Raw genomic sequence first — 16,717 nt, forward strand, 5'->3', positions numbered from 1 at the left:
AGCGTCTCAAAAGGCCTCGTTATTCCGATCTTTGTCAAGGTCGTATGTGTAGATGAAAGGTTGGAAAGGGATGACGGCAGGGGAAAAGAAATAGATTGTGGGAGGAGAGGAAAGACGCTGTTAAGCTCAACCAGATGACTAGATATGAAGGAAGGAGGAACAAGAAAGAAAGGCGAATTTTGTTAATTCACGTTGAACAAATGCTTCTTTCTTTTTGTCTCCATACCTCATTTCCTCTTGAACCACACATCGTTCTTTCTCTCTGTTCGCTCGCTTCCTCTTTTCACAAACTCCCACACAAAATCCTCTCAGAACATTGGAGTCTAGCCACTATCTCACCAAGCTTTTGTGTGTTTGAGTGAAGAGCGTCCCTGTACTCACTCTAGCTCGCTCTTGTCCTTCCACTACTGCCTGCTAACGCTCAGCGCCCTCCTGTGCTGTCACCTACTGCCTCAACATCTGTATTCACCAAAACTGCTTAAAAATGCATCGCTCATTAGTTTAGCTTCAAAAAATACAGCACGCAGACTTTAACACACCTGCGAGGCCCCCCCTCTTCGTATGGAGGAATGATGACCACTTTGACCGTGACCGACGTCCTCAGCAGGTCGATCATCTGCTCGTGAGTCAGCGTCACCGCGGCCACCTTGCAGATTTCCACTAACCGACTGCCCTGTCTCAGTCCTGCCTGCCAGGCAAAGCCGTATTCCTCCACCTGCATGAGAAAACCACAAAAAAGGTCTTCAAACAAGGCAGTTATGTAAAGCAAGAAATCTTTATAGATGAGTATTTCAGTATGAGATCTGGTGTGGCAGATGGTCATCTGACGGTACCTCAGCCACAGTGCCGTCCAGGCGAACATGGAAGCCCAGCTGTCCCAGTCCGTTTCTTCTCAGAGTCATATCCACTGTCTCACATCCCACTGTCAACGACTGGCAAGGAGAGGACATGAAAAAAGATTAGATTTACAGTATTATCATGTCTCTAGCTATCCTCCAAAACAAAGGCAACAGCTTGAAAAGGGGAAAGGTGAGGTTCACTGCATGCAGAATTAAATTTGAAGGCCGTTGTATACTAAAATCCATCAATAATAAAATATTATCACTATAAATAGTACCAGGCGACATCACCTGAAACTATTTCACCCAGCACTCTGGAAAATGTATCAGTCTCTGTGCATATATTTGGTATTTTTAGAAAGATTAAGTCATTGTTTAAATATTTAGTTCTCTGTTGGATTAACACAAAGCTCGCTGGAGTCCAGGAAATCTCCTTTTCCCAGCATTTAATTCATCAAATTGTACAGGGATTATCACAATATGAAACGCCTCTCATCAGCCAGTGCATGCAGTTGCGCAACTTCACTGAAAAAGTTAGTTATATGGTCGCATAGAGTACCTTCATGCTATATGATATTTGTGTTCATATTTTAATATTAATCTAATAGGATCTGGATTATAGCTTGAAACGTTATTAGCTTTTACTTATGTGTATAATTACATCAGACATTGTCCTGGGCCATTCAAAAAAAACAAAACTCGCTACTTCTTGTAATTATCTTCACAGTTAGTTGTCCTGTTGTTGTTTATGAGCATAAAAAGAGTCTTGAATTTCCAGGTTTTCCAGGATGCTTGTGAAAGCTTTCATGGATTGGAAAACAATACCCACTATGGAAATCCCCTGAGCTTAATGCTGTGTAACACGGTCTTGAAATGAAAACAATTCCACCAATTTTCAAGATAAAACTGTAATAAATCACATATTAACAAAACACAGAGACTTGACAGAGTATAATTAAGGTCTTTAAGTAGTCTGAAGACACATTTTTGCACTGTGGGACTAAAATTCGCCTCACGATCTCCAACAAAAATATAAATAGCACCGGTAAAGAGATGACGGTAAATTGGGGGAAAGAGAGATGCAAAATATTCAAATAAATCGGCTTTGAAAATATTTTATGAAGGAAGAAATGCATTCAACACATTTGTCAGGCCTCAAGGATACACACAAAGTGTTTTGGTGAGAAACATTGAATGTAAATATAACTCCGCTTTAAGCTCTAGTCGTTCTACTACACACTATGGTCTCAAACACAACACAAGCTACGTGCCTCGAAGGCCACAGAGATTTACATGTCCCGCTCTGGTACTCACTATCCCGCTACACTTGAACTGGAACAAGCTCCAAACTCTCACCTTTAATCTCTGCACCACTTCCCTGATGTCCTGCGCACAGCCCTCTGGTACCCGCACTGCGATGTGGTCTCCTCTGCCGTAGAAGATCTTCAGCGCCAGCCGCTCAGGCGTCCACCCGATCACATCCGCACAGAAACAGTTGAACACCACCTCTTTGGTGGAACAGTCTGTCAGGAGGATGTACTCAGCCGACAAACCCAAGGCACAAGGGAGCTCCGTCCCCCCTCCACTAAAGTCCTGGGCCAAGACCCTCCAGGCGACGGCCCCCGCAGCTCCCAGCTCCGCGCCCTCTCTTGCCTTGGAGCGCTCGCGTTTTTTGGACGCAAGGGAGATGAGGTTGTTAAGCTTGCCGGCCGAGTCGAGCGGCGTGCTGCTGACGTAGTTCTCAGCCAGGTCACGCAGGTACTCCTGCCGCGTTCGTGTCGCCATGGTGTGGAACTTCTCGGACTTGTGCGCTGCATTTTCTGCATTGATAACTTTGGCTAGAAGGAAGTTACGAAAGGTTTCTGGGTCGCGGAAGGTGACACCGCTGGGGATGGGCGGGCCGAAGGGGGGCACATCCTTCATTCTTGTCACAGCAGCACTGGAAGAAAAGGCAGGCGGGATTTGAAGTGTGAGAAACTATATATATATATATATGTGTTTATCATAGATGTGTGTATATGAACATGTGCTTGTTCTGCACATTTACCTGTAACAGGTGCTTTCAGAGCAGGGGTTGTGCACACGGACGATAACAAAGACGTGCTGGAAATGTGAGCGAATATTCTGAGGGGTGAAAGGCAACGCTCCCGGCTCCTGAAAGATTATGGTGACAATGTCGTTCCCTATGTGCCTCTTTCTCAAGAGCTGAGGAAGAGGAGGGGAGAGAAGAGAGGGGAGATAAAAATGACAAATTAATAAAATGAGCCAACATAACTGCCATTGACACAGCTGACTCAGTCACAGATAGACAAGGGAAATGAGAGATTGAGACGCTCACTACTAGACACCAAACAACAGCTCTTTATGTAATTTGTTTTTCGGATTCTGTGTGGGCTATTTGTGTCTGTGTGTGTGTGCTGGTTTGTCTGTCTATCTGCGTTCGTGTAGGAGACATGGCACAGAGTCCAGGCTGTGTCTGTGGTGCAATGCTTGCCAATCCTCTCTTCATCTGCAGAGGGAAGTGTGAAAGTACCAATTATGTAATCCAGCCCACTGTTTGGCCACAGATACACAAATTCTCCAGCATGGAGCTGCAGGAGCATCCTTCACTCGTACTAAGACTGCAGTTTTGAAAATTCTGATTATTGTGCTTGATGTAGTGTTTACAAACATTGTATAACTACAATGTATAACAACTATAACTGTTAGAATTGATCATTTGGAGAAGAGAAGTTTTATTTGACATTTGGGATCTTTTATCAACATCTTGACTATTTACATACTGCTGATATGTATATATGTTATTTACTGTACGTTCATCATTTGTCACAATAGATGATTGTGCAGGCCTAGCTTGTGCTCTCCTTTAGCTCTCTCCTGACTGCAAGAGCCTTCACACTATCTATATTTCTACTTCATTCCTCCTGTTCATCCACTGCAGGTTATTTTTACTGTCAGATGCTGCCACCTAGAGGTTCATCTGAGCAAGTAAATCTCCTCGCTGCTGCAGTCTCTAAACCTCTGGGTGGCGTTATTGTGCCATTTATAAAATTACACTTTCTGATCCTAAGAGTTGATACTAATATGAACTGTTCAAACACACTTTTAATTGTCCTAATTAAAAGGTGCAACCCTCACATTTCTTGTTTACTTACCATTCACAAGATGTTTAACAAGATGATGTAACTGTCATAAAAGCTTGTTTACAATACAAACAATACATTGCTGTGGGTGTGCTAATAAAAGCATAGCTCTCCAATTCACACCATTCATTCATGATGTTTTTTTAATGTTTGAGAAAGAACAAATGACTTTTCCACAGCCTGCACTGTTCTGCAGTGATGTGCAGTGCTGACACATTACAAACTGTGTACACTAATCCTGAGCACCCAAAGGGCCTGTCTGAGCACATGTGTTCACCCGTGTGAGCCTCTCACGCAAACACTTATGCAAACTATTAAAAATACCAACAGGCAAAATGTTATTTTACACACAGGTCCCTCACACGCAGCCCACGCTGCAAACACACAGCGCCCAGGAGAATGTGTAGGAAGGCAGCTTTATTTCAAGAAGTAAAAAATAAAAATAAAAAAAAGAGGGAGAAAATAAAGAAACTACTCACTACTGAACCCCACCCAACTCTGATCCAGTTAAAGAATGAGAGGCAAAAGAAAAAGCCAGTAAGTAAGAGAAAAAAGAAAAGCCAAGACAAGGAGAACAAAGACTATAAAAACACGAGAGGCTGAATAAAAGAGGAAAGAGACTCTAAATGAAGAGGGTGGCACAAGTCACGAGTTTCCACTTGATGAATTCTTGCTGTGGTTTATGACCCAGAGCAAACGGCTGAGACTTTAACCAACAACCACAGACAGACTTTAAAAGGCTTTGGGTGACAAGAAAGGACAGTCTTGGATGTATTTTTCAGCTGTACACACCAAAACTTGGCCTGAGACGCAACACACAGGCCCATGTTGGATTTAGGTAGGCGTGCTCATAAGCTCTTACCTGCTGGGGGTTGTTGGGCATGTACGGCAGCATGGTGGACACGTGGAACATGACCTCGTAGCCCTGGTAGGTGGTGTACAGGGAGTGGGTGCCTGTAGAGTCCGCTGGAGAAAGGAGGAGGAGGAAGAATTTAATTTCACGTCAGAAGTTGTTAATATTATATATTCATAAAGCTAACTGCATGGATGAAAGTTGAACATGGGGCTCATTCACATTGTTTAATAATTTATTAAACTATTCTTTTTTTCTCGGAGCATAGGAGATGATAATTAAGTGATACATTTATTAGAGTGAAGAAGAAGTGCATGTTTAACCTTCTGCTGCTGCAGCCTTTACGTTAAACGGCATTCAATGAAAAGTTACTACCATCTTGACTTTTATGTAAAAGTGATTCAGGTGCTTATTCAGACATGTAATCAACATGTAAAACTGCCTGCACATTTATGGACCATAGTGCATGTCTGAAAGGGGCTCTTGTGTAGACTTACTCTTTGTGTCGAGCTGTGCAGCATATTTGGTGAATCCTTTGAGAAGCACCTGCTCCCCCAGCAGCTCCAGGAAGGCAGAGAAGGCGGGTGACGCCTCCTCGTTGTTGTACATCTCCTCCTCTGTGCTCTGGCCCGCACGGCACAGCAGAACACCCACCTTGTGCTTCTGACTTAACTACGAGGCAGCAGGGAGATAACATTAACATTACACACACAGATGAAACAATGCGGTCTGAACTTTGTGCTTCTAATGCAACTTAATGTCAAAGTAGATGTTACGGATAAGAATTTAACCTGATTGCATATCTGGATACACTTAAACACTCACATTGAGCACAGCGACATTGTTGTATAAACCACCTACACAAACAAAAACAAGTCTACGGCTGGCCAAATACCTCCGCCTTGCACCCTCCATTAAATAAAAAGGTGAGATAACACAGCTAAACATTAAAGCTTTTATAGTTACACACTCATGCTCAAACACACCACACCCTGCTTCACTCAGCTTTCACTGCCCTTGGTCCAATTTTGTACTTTGCACCAACACTAAATAAGTTATACAGGTTTTAGACACTTTTATACACAATATCTGAGCATACCATATGTCACTGTGTTGCTTTATCAGTTCAAATTTTTTGCTTTGCATTTTGCCCAAGAACTCGTTGCTGCTGGAATACAAACACATAACTCACCCCCTGTTCGTCCAGTTTAAGGAGCTGCTCGGTGACTTTGGGTGTGCTGAGCGCCAGTCTCAAACAGGGGACGTTGAGCTCGGGGACAACCTGCTCCAGGACCTCCTTGAGCGGCAGACCCCGCACCGTGCCGTGCTTCCCCGTAGACGCCACCGCATCCTCTAAAATGGAGCCTCGCAGGGTCACAAGCTAAATGTGGGGAAAGAAAAAGTGTTGTGAGACTGGAAGCAATGCATTCATCAGATTTTAAGATTAGAAATATTTAAAAATCACACTGAAAAGGTCAAGAAATGACTCAATTTTCTTTTGTTGATTTAGACCCCTTAAAAATAAAAACAATTTCACATGATTACCTTTTATCAATCGCTTAAATCAGACCAGGAACTGAAATTTTATTACTATTACCTTTACTATTTATATGTTTACCTCTTTCCTATCTTGGTGATAATAACCCATATTAACTTGCTTGTTAATATGGGTTATTGACATCCACTTTTTCCCGCACCCTTTCTTCTTCCTTCTCTCTTTAAATTAAAAATATTTTCTTCTTTATTTTTTTTCGTTATTGGTATGAGTTAAAACCTTTCTTGTGTTGTCTATAACTGTATTGCATCGCACTTATTGGCTGTTATAATTCTACATTTTGTATCGTCTCACTTGTAAAAAGCTGCGTTTTCTGCTTGTTAAAAGCACATTACAAATACAGGTAGACATGTAGGGCTGATCGAGACCTAGCCTGGGCAAACAGTAACAAGAAGAACATACATAGTAATACTATTGATATTAAGATAGGGGTATTGATGAGGTCAGAGGTCAGGCTCAGCTACAGTACCACGCCTCTGGAAATGAAAGAGTTAGATGATTAGTAGCCTGGGAGCTTGAAGTGGGTCCATCAGATGAGGGATGGTCTCACTACTCATAATAGTGCCCTGCTGCCCTGAAGCTACACTTTTTCTCTCTGTCGAACACACACACACACACACACACACACAGTAAAAGTGCTCTGTGTGGAGGATGTTAAGTCGGGCAGTATTGTGAATTAATATTCTGCTCAGTATTGTGCTGCCACAGAGTGCTGCTCCCTGGTGAGGGGAAATTGACCTGCTTCAAAACAGTAAGACTATAATAACCTCAGATCCAGTTGGGAGGAGTGTTCGTTCTCACTGCACACACACACACACACACACACACACACACACACACACACACACAGACCCACACACACCCACACACCCACACACACACCACCCACACACACCCACACAGCTTCGTTAAAAATGCATGGCAGACTCTGGAGCTGGCAGCGGCCGGAGAGACAGTTGAACCTCAGAGACTCGGGGTGTGCCGCAGAGAAATGAAACCTGATTGACACACATCTGAAGTTATGGAGCCGTCGTTTCAACTCGTCAGCTTCTGTGTGACGGCAGAGTGAGTGACTGCGGCACGCGGAGCAGGAATGTTAGAGGACGGTGTGTATAAATGTGTGATGGAGGGAGAAAGAGGAAGTCTCTCCACCTTGCTGTGTCAGCACTGCTGCACAGAATTAAATGACAGACTTTAGGGGGATGGATATTTGAGAGCAGCTGTGGCTTGAGTGGGAGAGAATAAAGTCTGCAATCAATCCCTTTTTTTCTGTGTGGGAACAGTAGGCCTGGGTGTGCTGGCTGTGTCTGCTAGCTGAGCTCTGTGTACTTAGATGGTGGAGAGGCTCCATTGTTATACCAGAGCTAAGGTGATGAGGCCAGGCAGCCATGTAATCCAGCTAAAAACAACACAGCGCCAGTCTCACAGAGGAAGACACTACATGAACACAGTGAACAGAAGCAAAGTTTGCTGTTTGTTTGAGAGACCTTGACAATTCAACACAGGTGGTAATAAAATATTAAGTAGGTCAAACAAACTATTCATAGAGACTGCAGACACAATAGTTGTAAAACACTGTCTTTGATCAAGTCATTGATACGAGGGCTGCAACTAAAGATTATTTTCTTTACAGATTAATCTGCCAATTATTTTCCTAATTAATCGATTAGTCCTTTTGTCCAAAAAATGCCCATCAGTTTCCCAGAGATCAAGGTGACATATTCAAATGTGTTTTGTTCAATCATCAGTGCAAAGATATTCAGTTTAATATCACACAAGACAAAGGACTCACATTTGGGAAGCTGGAACCAGTGAATATTTGGCATTTTTGCTCAAAAAGTAACGTAAACGATTCATCGATTATTAGAATAGTTGCAAATGAATTGCCCGTCGATAATAAGCTCATATTGATACCACAAATCAACCACGGAAAAAGGTGACAATAATAAGTTTGGCGCTCTGGAAGCAGAATCTCTGAAAGTAAATGAACATAAATGACCTGTTTATAGTCAAGTCTTTTAACACATCTGAGGGAGACTCTTAACTAATTCTCCATGATCACCTGCCCATCATTTAATACATTATTAGTGTCTGATCCATCAAAGGGGAAAAGTGGTTGGGTGTGCTCCCTTTGAGAGCAGGCTAAACGCTTCGGCCAGAGCAGCCAGTGTTTGGTTAGGCTTTGCTGTGCTGAGACTGGGCAGGTGGAATTTTCCACTGGCAGAGAGGAGACAGGGGGTGAGGGGGTGAGGTTAAAATCAGGGCAGAGAGGGTGAGGAAAGCCACAGGTAGGGATATAAAGCGAGGGCTGGGTAAAATGAAAGTAGGTAAGGACTTAATTAAAAGAGTGCACACTCATACTGACTCATCGCTCATTAATCCCCAGGACAAACACACACAAACGGCAGATTGTGAATACCTCGCTTGTTCTGACGATGAGGCGGTACTGGTACTGGTCTTTCAGGTCTTTGGTGTCTTCCAGTTTCTCCCTGCGGATGCTCACGGCCACAGCGCCCATCTTATCATCTGTCCCAAAGTAGTTTGAGTGCTCTGGTGAAGGACAGGGAGAGATCAATGTTAAGGTTTGTGTTGTGGAGAAAATGTTGTAGTGCTAGTCATTTCGTTAAGCAAAAGGCAAAAAATCCACTGCTTCCAGCTTCTCAAATGTGAATATTCGCTGGTTTTCTTTGCCTTCTATGACAGTCAACTAAATATTTTTAGGTTTTGGACTGCTGGTTGTCAACTAGAGCTTTGGCAAACTATTAATCCTGAAAATGATCCCTAGATGCAGCCCTAATATTTTTAATACTTTACTTCGAGAAAATGTTTTTCTGCAAAAACTTTTTTCATTTAACAAAAGAAGCCAAACTTCTAAAATATTACATGGTGTTTAAACACAAGTACAAAATAAAATCCAGTCTTAAACTGATTTCAATCAGTCAACATCTCAGTAAAGAATAAGCAAACAAGACTCTATCCAGGCATTTGATCCCCAACTTTTTAGTAGTGTGATACTATTGAGGTTTGATACCCAACACTAAAAAAGACAGAAAATGGTACATATAACCCTCAAGAGATAAGGATGAGACAGATAAGAGTCTGACAGAGAGAGAGAAGAAGATACCAACCCGGTTATGTGTAGTAAGCAGGACTGACAGAGGAGCGGCATCAAGTCAAGGACAGGACTAAGACAATGACATGTTATCTAGTAATCAATACTCACATAATTACAAAATCAATTTAGTTATCACAAGGCATAACCCAGAGAAAATGATGATTGCTACTAAAGAAAGGTGAGGATTAAAGGACTAAATAGTTGTGTGGTCACAGAGATGCTGAAAAAGTTTCTGATGTTGTTAGTAGGCGCTTCACTACAATCCTCTATAGCTTCTGCTTAAGCTGCCTCATTAATCAGATCATCTGATTATAAAAAAATATTAAATACTAGTCATAGTGATGTAACTGCAGAATATACCAGTGAAAAGTCCAGCGGATGTGAGCGGGTATTGATTAGTGACGGCGGTGGCAAATCACCTTGCATTATGGCGGCAACAAACTAAAAAAATTACCACTTCACCCATCTGGCAGGTTTTTATTAAATTTAGGTTCCTAGGAGAGAACGGGAGAGTTCGCTCTGTAGGTAAGTTTTAATCCTCAGTTTTGCAATACAAATAAAGACTCACCCCCTGATTTACTTATGCAGGCGCAAACCAGGTAGGTTTAAAAATAATTTTTATGTTTGCGCCTAAATGAAAACGCTTTCACTGGGCGATAAATAGTGTGATTAAATAAGATGTTTTTCCTTTAGCAAATCAGGCGCAAGGTGCTATTATAATAATTAGAATAAAGCCATCCTTCATTTTTGCACTTTCTGGCTGACACTCCTCGAAATACATATTCAACAGTTCTAAGGCGCTAAATGTTTTGATAAATTAGTCTTATTGGCATTTTAATGCAAAGCTTTTATTTAACTTTCAGTAACCAGGTTTTTCCTCACCAAACGGAAAATCTACCCGCATTTGGTGCCTGGCGGGTGTTCATTTCAGACCCTGTCTGTATGCGCGTGGCAGGGTGCACCCTGGTGTTGGTGTGGACCAGGCTTTTAACGCACGATGTTACGATGGCAGAGGGCTCAGTGGCTCAACAACTGTCCGTCGGCCCAACCCAATTTGAAAACATACAATTCGACTCCATGTTTAACAATAACACTATTAAGGAACAAATATGTCCTCAGTCTTGTAAATCCAGGAAATAAACAAAATGTGTTGTCATAAGTCGCCAATTAACATTCTGTGGCTTGTAAACAGTGTTGGCACACAACATATTCATCCATTAAGAGCCTGAGACAAAGTTATCAACACACTTCACAAGCATCTTGCATGTCCTCTTCTAAAGCTCCTAAGCTAAGCCGTGGTAATGCCAACGCCACAGGCAGTATGGGAGTCGAAAGACAAATTCTCCCGGCACTCGGGGAGGAATCTAGCTTGACAAGTGTTCCTCCTCTATCCCCAGTCTGACTGGAATGAACCGGGACGACGTACACGTTAGGAGACTCAGGCCTGCTTAGCTTCCATGCCATGTCCTGTGGTGAAAATGTCAGCTTTTTGATGAGGCTTTCTGACGTGCACACAGGGCACATCACAACACACACACACACACACACACAATCACAGTTGCGTTCTGGGGGACAGCTAAGCTGGAAACGAGTCAGCAGATGAATATATTTTTGGAACGATAACCTTTATCTGTGTGGCTGCAGGCCTCTCTCTCTCTCTCTCTCTCTCTCTGACATGCTTACTTGCACACATGTGCTCCTAACAGCATCAGTCACTAATTAGGGTGCAGCCAGATGATGCTTGCCAAGGGGAAGTTTTATCCACAGTGTCTGAAGAGGTGATGTTGTGAACGGACAGGCACACATCACACACACAGCATTCCTCTCTGAAGGTAGGTGTTACTTCTGACACTGAAAACCAGATGTAAAACAAAGCAGCACTAGCTGACTAGCTGTTAAATGGTACTTGTGATGGTGCAGAAAGGCAGGTGTTGTATCATCAGCTCAGAGTTTGCCAACAGTCCTGTGGCAGGTACATGTGTAATAAAAACTCTGGGAGCGTTGCCAGCTTGGCCCACTCTGACTGCTAATGTCCAGCTGGACATTAGCAGCTGCTGAATGAGATGTGGGGAATGTCACTGGAGAAACTGGCTGGACAGACGAGATCGACTCTGTCTAATTCATACGGATGAATAACAGCAAGGGGCCCAAATCAGAGTATAAAATGGGATCAGTAAGTATGTACTGTAGGGACACTAGCCGCCAGAAAAACGCTCGTCACTGTTTCCCAGAATCCCAGAGTTACATCTTCAAATTGCTGGTTTAATCCGACCAAATGTCCAAAACCCAAAGTTTTTTAATTTATAATGATATAAAAACAGAGAAAAGCCCATTGTCACATTTGAGAAGCTGGAAACAAAGAATGGTTTGTATTTTTGCTTGAAAAATGTATTTTCAGTTACTCAATTATCAAACTATCTGCCAATTTTCTGACGATTCGACTAATTGATTAATCGACTAAATGTTTTGGCAAAAGCTGCAACTTCGTCAGTATGGGGGATATTGTTTGCAAATGTTTTGATTTTTTTTCCCTTTAATTTTGATTAATCGACTTTATCATGATCATTTAGTCTATAAAATACATAATGAAAAATAATTTCTGTCACAGAGTCTGACCAACAGTCCAAAACCCAAACAATATAGAGACGTTACCTTGGACTAGTGAAAATTGTGATGGCTATTTTTCATAATCTTATGACAATTTATAAATTATACGTTTAACTGATTGATTGAAAAAATTACCCACAAATTGACTGATTCTATAAACTTCCACAAGATTGACTAATTAACTTATTATTCGACCAAATGTTTCAGCACTAATGTACTGTATGAAAAAGTGAAAGGAAAAATATCTGAATGCCTGAATCTTTAACGTCCAGATGGCTCATTCAGTACTTGTTTACTTTATTCTACTTACAGCTTGTCTTAATGCCTTTTTATGTCTTATGTAAAGCCATTTGAATTCACTTATTTTTGAAAGGTGCTGTGCAAATAAACCTGCCTTGCCTATTTGCTCTCATTGTGTTCATGAAAATAAATGCTGCTTTTACCCATTTTCAATAACTCCAACTGGAATATAGATGTTTAAGCATCTATAAACAGTTACAGTTACAACAAAATGTATGTTGTAATACTGCAAAGCGCAACCATGTATAATCAATATGTTTAATTCTTGCGATCCTTACATAACACAGCTGGCATCAACATGAATGAATGTGATATCTGTCTTACAGTAAATGTGTCTCAGTGTTACCTTTTCCATGGAAGTAGTCTCTGTAGTACCTGGCCCCCAGGTCTACATGCTCTATGCTGTACAGCTTCAGTCTGTCCAGTCTCGTAACCTGCTGTTCAATAGGCACCTCCAGCACTGAGACACTGGCGTTACTCCTCCTCAGCCAACCCCTCGCTCCGTCTCCTCCTCTGTCTCCTCCTCGCTCTGCTGACGAGCTGAGGAAACTGATGTTGCGCTCCCCGTGGCCCCCGGTCTCATTGAGGAAGTGGGGGCAGCAAAGGAGCAGTGGGCTCGAGCTGTGGGCTCCAGGAGGCCCGTCCAGGGGGTCCATGCCAAGGGAGGGTGTGGTGGAGCCAGGGTCAGGGCTCAGGGTCAGGTCCTCTATGCTGGAGTAAACTGGGTCGTTCACACTGGGAGCCGAGGATCTGGAAACGGACAGGGACACTGAAGCAGCTGATGCCCCGGTGGCGGTGTTCCTCCTCTGGGCGGCGTAGCCCCGCTGAGCCGCCGCCTCGTGGAGGTCAAACAGGATGCTCTGAGCATCAAAGTGGACAAAGCTCTTGGGGCACACCCACGGTTTGTAGGAGGCGTCTGCTGAACCCCGTCCTCCCCCGTCCTCACTAGTCTCTCCTTTCCCTCCGTCCAACTCACCGCGACTAGTGCTCCTAAGTTTCCTGAACAAAGAGGAGGTGCCCAGTGACGACTCTGTCCCTCCACTTTTCTTCCTCACTCTCTCAGCTCCATCCTTCCGTCCTGTCCCTCTGTCGTCCCCACCCGCAGGACCAGGTGAGGGAGCAGAGGGAAGGGGTGCGCTTGGTGGTGAATCTGGAGCACGCAGCAGCTCCCCGAGGCGTACGGGTGCTGAGCTACGCTGGTCGGGCCTCTCCTGGTGGAACTGGCTGAGCATGTCGAAGAAGCTCTGCTCGGGAATGCCCTGGATGTCGATGGAGGAGGTGCTGCCATACTCTCTGAACAGGTTCCCCATCCCGCCACCTCCACGTACCTCCACCTTGGAGCAGAAAGAAGACAGATTTTTCCATTTGTGATGATATATCAGTGGATAACAAAACAACTGATTTTAATATTAATATTGGAAAAAAACGTAAAGTTAGGGTGCTTTCACACCTAACCTGTTAATGAACCGGTTAATTTCAAACAAACTCTGGTTTGCCCGTTAAGTTCGGTTAGTTTAGGCTGGTGTGATGGCTGTCAACCAAACTCTGTAATAGTTTGTTTGTGGTGTAAAAGCAAAGCAGAACAACCACAAGATTTTAAGATAGTAGATATGTGAATTTCGCATTAATTCAAAAGCTAAACTACTGTTAACTGTGCCATGAAGTGTCAAGGCAGCCACCTGTATAAGCAACGTATAAATTCATGCAAGATTATTTGGTAACAATGGTAACACATACTGTATTGTGCATGACGTCAGTGTGGAGATTTTCCCTGATACATCAGAAATTGAAAAGAAGTTCAAACAGAGGCAAGTTGTAAAACATAGTGACCACACAGTAACTACCCCCCCCCAATATTAGAGTACAAGACGCCTCTTTTTTTTTTGTCTTTATTCTACCTGTTTGTTATTATACATAACATGAGGTCAAGTGCCAGTCGCGACTAATGATGCTCGTAATCTTGTGAACTCTTTGTGACACCAGAGAAGATACATTAACACATTGGGTGCAGTAAAGTGTAGCATGACCTGCTGCCGATCACTGTAATTTTATTTCCCCATGTGGGTCAGAGTAGCAATGATGAAGCAGGACGACATCACCAAAACTGTCCAATGAATGAACTACCTATCAGTCGATATAAACAGTGTAAACACGCTACAGAACTAAAAGGCAACATAATTTCTTCCTTGAACCAGACTACGGGTGGTGAGAGCGATTGAAGATTGAAGACTCACCTCATTTTCGTCCTGTTCGCTCAGTGTCACCTCGCTGTTTGAGCGCTGTCTCAGTGGAGGGAACACTCTTAGGCTAAAAGGTGAACCTCTTTCACCGACAAAACCTCCTCCTCGGAACTCTACATCCTTGGACCGTCGACGTGGCAACCTGGCAACTCCTCCCCGCACCAACCCAATGTCCGATGACAAAACTGACGAGGAAATCGAAGTGGAGAAGTCATCTCCATGGCGATTGCTGCAAATTTGCCCATTTTCAAGCAGCGACTCTCTGGACTGGGTGCGGCGTGGGGGCCATTCTGCAATCCGCGCCCGAACACCCATTTTGGGCATGGAGACGCGTGGTTGGATGGCCAAGTCTGTCAGGCCAGGAGTCGGGTGGCCATTGGGGGTGTGATGAAACGGAGCGTGCTGGGGCAACCCTCCTCCTCCTCCTCCATCCAGCAGGTCTGAGGAGGTGCAAGTGACCCCTCTGTCTCTGTAGCTGTTCATGGCACCCCAGGAGAGCTCAGGGCAGGGAGGCAGGGGGCTGGCATCCCATGTCAGGAGGTGTGCTGGGAAAGAGGGAGAGGAGGGGCCCCACACACACTCTGCTGATGGTGCTACGGCCTCCAGCTCCCAAAAACATCGCTTTTAACTTAGCAGGGTGGGAAAGACTTCACTGGTCCACTGATGACCAGTTTGAGTCAGGGCCGGTCTTCTTCTTCTGGGACTATTTTCAGTTGAATGCAGATCTGAGAAAAGACTAAAACAAAAGGAAAAACAATCATTCCAACAAATCAGCTTCAGACAATCAGCACAAAACAATCTAAAACCAAAACAAATTACATTTGAAACAATTTTTTTTTTTTTTTTTAAATCACAGAGCTTGTGTGACCCACATTCTTTCTGCAGACGTGAAGAAAAATTGAGCACTGAATTCAGGAAAGAGAGAGTCATTCAACTGTAAAACAATGTAAAACTGATAAGACAGAGAGGGAGAGAGAGACACAGAGAGAGAGAGACAGAGAGAGAGAGAGACAGAGAAAGAGAAAATAAGGTGAGGGGATATGACAGAGGATTTCTCCCATTGAGGCTAATCTTCAGGAGGCTGACAAGGGATATTATTATCACACACTGTGCACTCGAGTGCATGTGCGTCCACACACAAACACTCATATACCCAGAGGACATGAAGGCTGTGGCCGCTCTGCTGCAGATTAAAACCACCGAAACACTTCAGCTAATATTATCCGACTATAAAGTAATACAGATGCAAACAGAGGGAGTACACAGACAAGTGAAACACTTCAGCACTGTAGCACATTTGGTGCTCACTACCCACAGAGATGATATAGCCTATATGTGTGTTAAGAGTCAACTCATGACTGATTTTGTCATCATGCGGGCACTGATCTGCACATGGCTGAGACAGAGTGCCAGACACAGAAGCTACTCTGTTCTACTCTTTCTAGTGAAGTGAAGCCAAACAACAAACTACTACAACTTTGAGGCGGGAAGATGAATAGGGACTTCAGGAGAGACAGAAAAGGGCGATGGCACAAAGTGCTGGACGGGTGAGATGGGGTGAATCCAGAAATAGAGTGATTGTACAGACTCAAGAAAGAGCAAGGAGGAGAGCTGTACATTGCTCAGTGAACCACAACAGCGCGCTTTAATATGACACATTGCATCAAGTCTTAAAAATCCACCAGCCTTGTAAAGACTCTTGTTTACCCAGAAGCATCCTATGTCTCTCCTGAGGTTTAACGTAATGATTTTTTACAGGCGTTAATGTTTTACACGATCACTGCACGGGTACAGGAGTACACACACTCTATATTAATGTCTACTTAAAGTTTGGTGATCTAAAAACTAGTGTTGCACTCATTGTAAAGTTCCAGGCAGACTGAATCATCGTACTCTTTGGTCATCAGGCCAGACAAAACTTCACAAAAAAGTCATGGCCATATTTTGTGGTTGTTCAGAGTGACCAGCTGCGATCATGTGGTTATGACTCCACTGGATGACCATTATAAACCCAGTAAACAATGACAATATGCTGGCAGGGGTCTGCGTGGATAACATGTGAAGA

The 16,717-nt window shown here is 43.4% G+C and overlaps 1 protein-coding gene across 5 annotated transcripts in view; it reads right to left on the reverse strand.

Moving 5' to 3' along the window:
- The window catches only part of sipa1l3 (signal-induced proliferation-associated 1 like 3), a 74,618-nt gene that overhangs the window by 15,013 nt on the left and 42,888 nt on the right, over window positions 1–16,717 (reverse strand). For all 5 annotated transcript variants that reach the window (XM_044204045.1, XM_044204047.1, XM_044204044.1 and 2 more), the window contains 10 exons: window positions 14,647–15,388; window positions 12,759–13,746; window positions 8,810–8,940; window positions 6,028–6,216; window positions 5,333–5,507; window positions 4,845–4,948; window positions 2,887–3,044; window positions 2,196–2,778; window positions 834–932; window positions 540–715 (listed from right to left, as the gene is read on the reverse strand). In XM_044204045.1, coding sequence (XP_044059980.1) covers window positions 540–715; window positions 834–932; window positions 2,196–2,778; window positions 2,887–3,044; window positions 4,845–4,948; window positions 5,333–5,507; window positions 6,028–6,216; window positions 8,810–8,940; window positions 12,759–13,746; window positions 14,647–15,135 — 3,092 coding nt within the window. In that variant the 5' untranslated portion in view covers window positions 15,136–15,388. The remainder of the gene's footprint in view (window positions 1–539; window positions 716–833; window positions 933–2,195; window positions 2,779–2,886; window positions 3,045–4,844; window positions 4,949–5,332; window positions 5,508–6,027; window positions 6,217–8,809; window positions 8,941–12,758; window positions 13,747–14,646; window positions 15,389–16,717) is intronic.

This window comes from Siniperca chuatsi, linkage group LG7, assembly GCF_020085105.1.
Source record: "Siniperca chuatsi isolate FFG_IHB_CAS linkage group LG7, ASM2008510v1, whole genome shotgun sequence".
NCBI lineage: Eukaryota > Metazoa > Chordata > Actinopteri > Centrarchiformes > Sinipercidae > Siniperca > Siniperca chuatsi.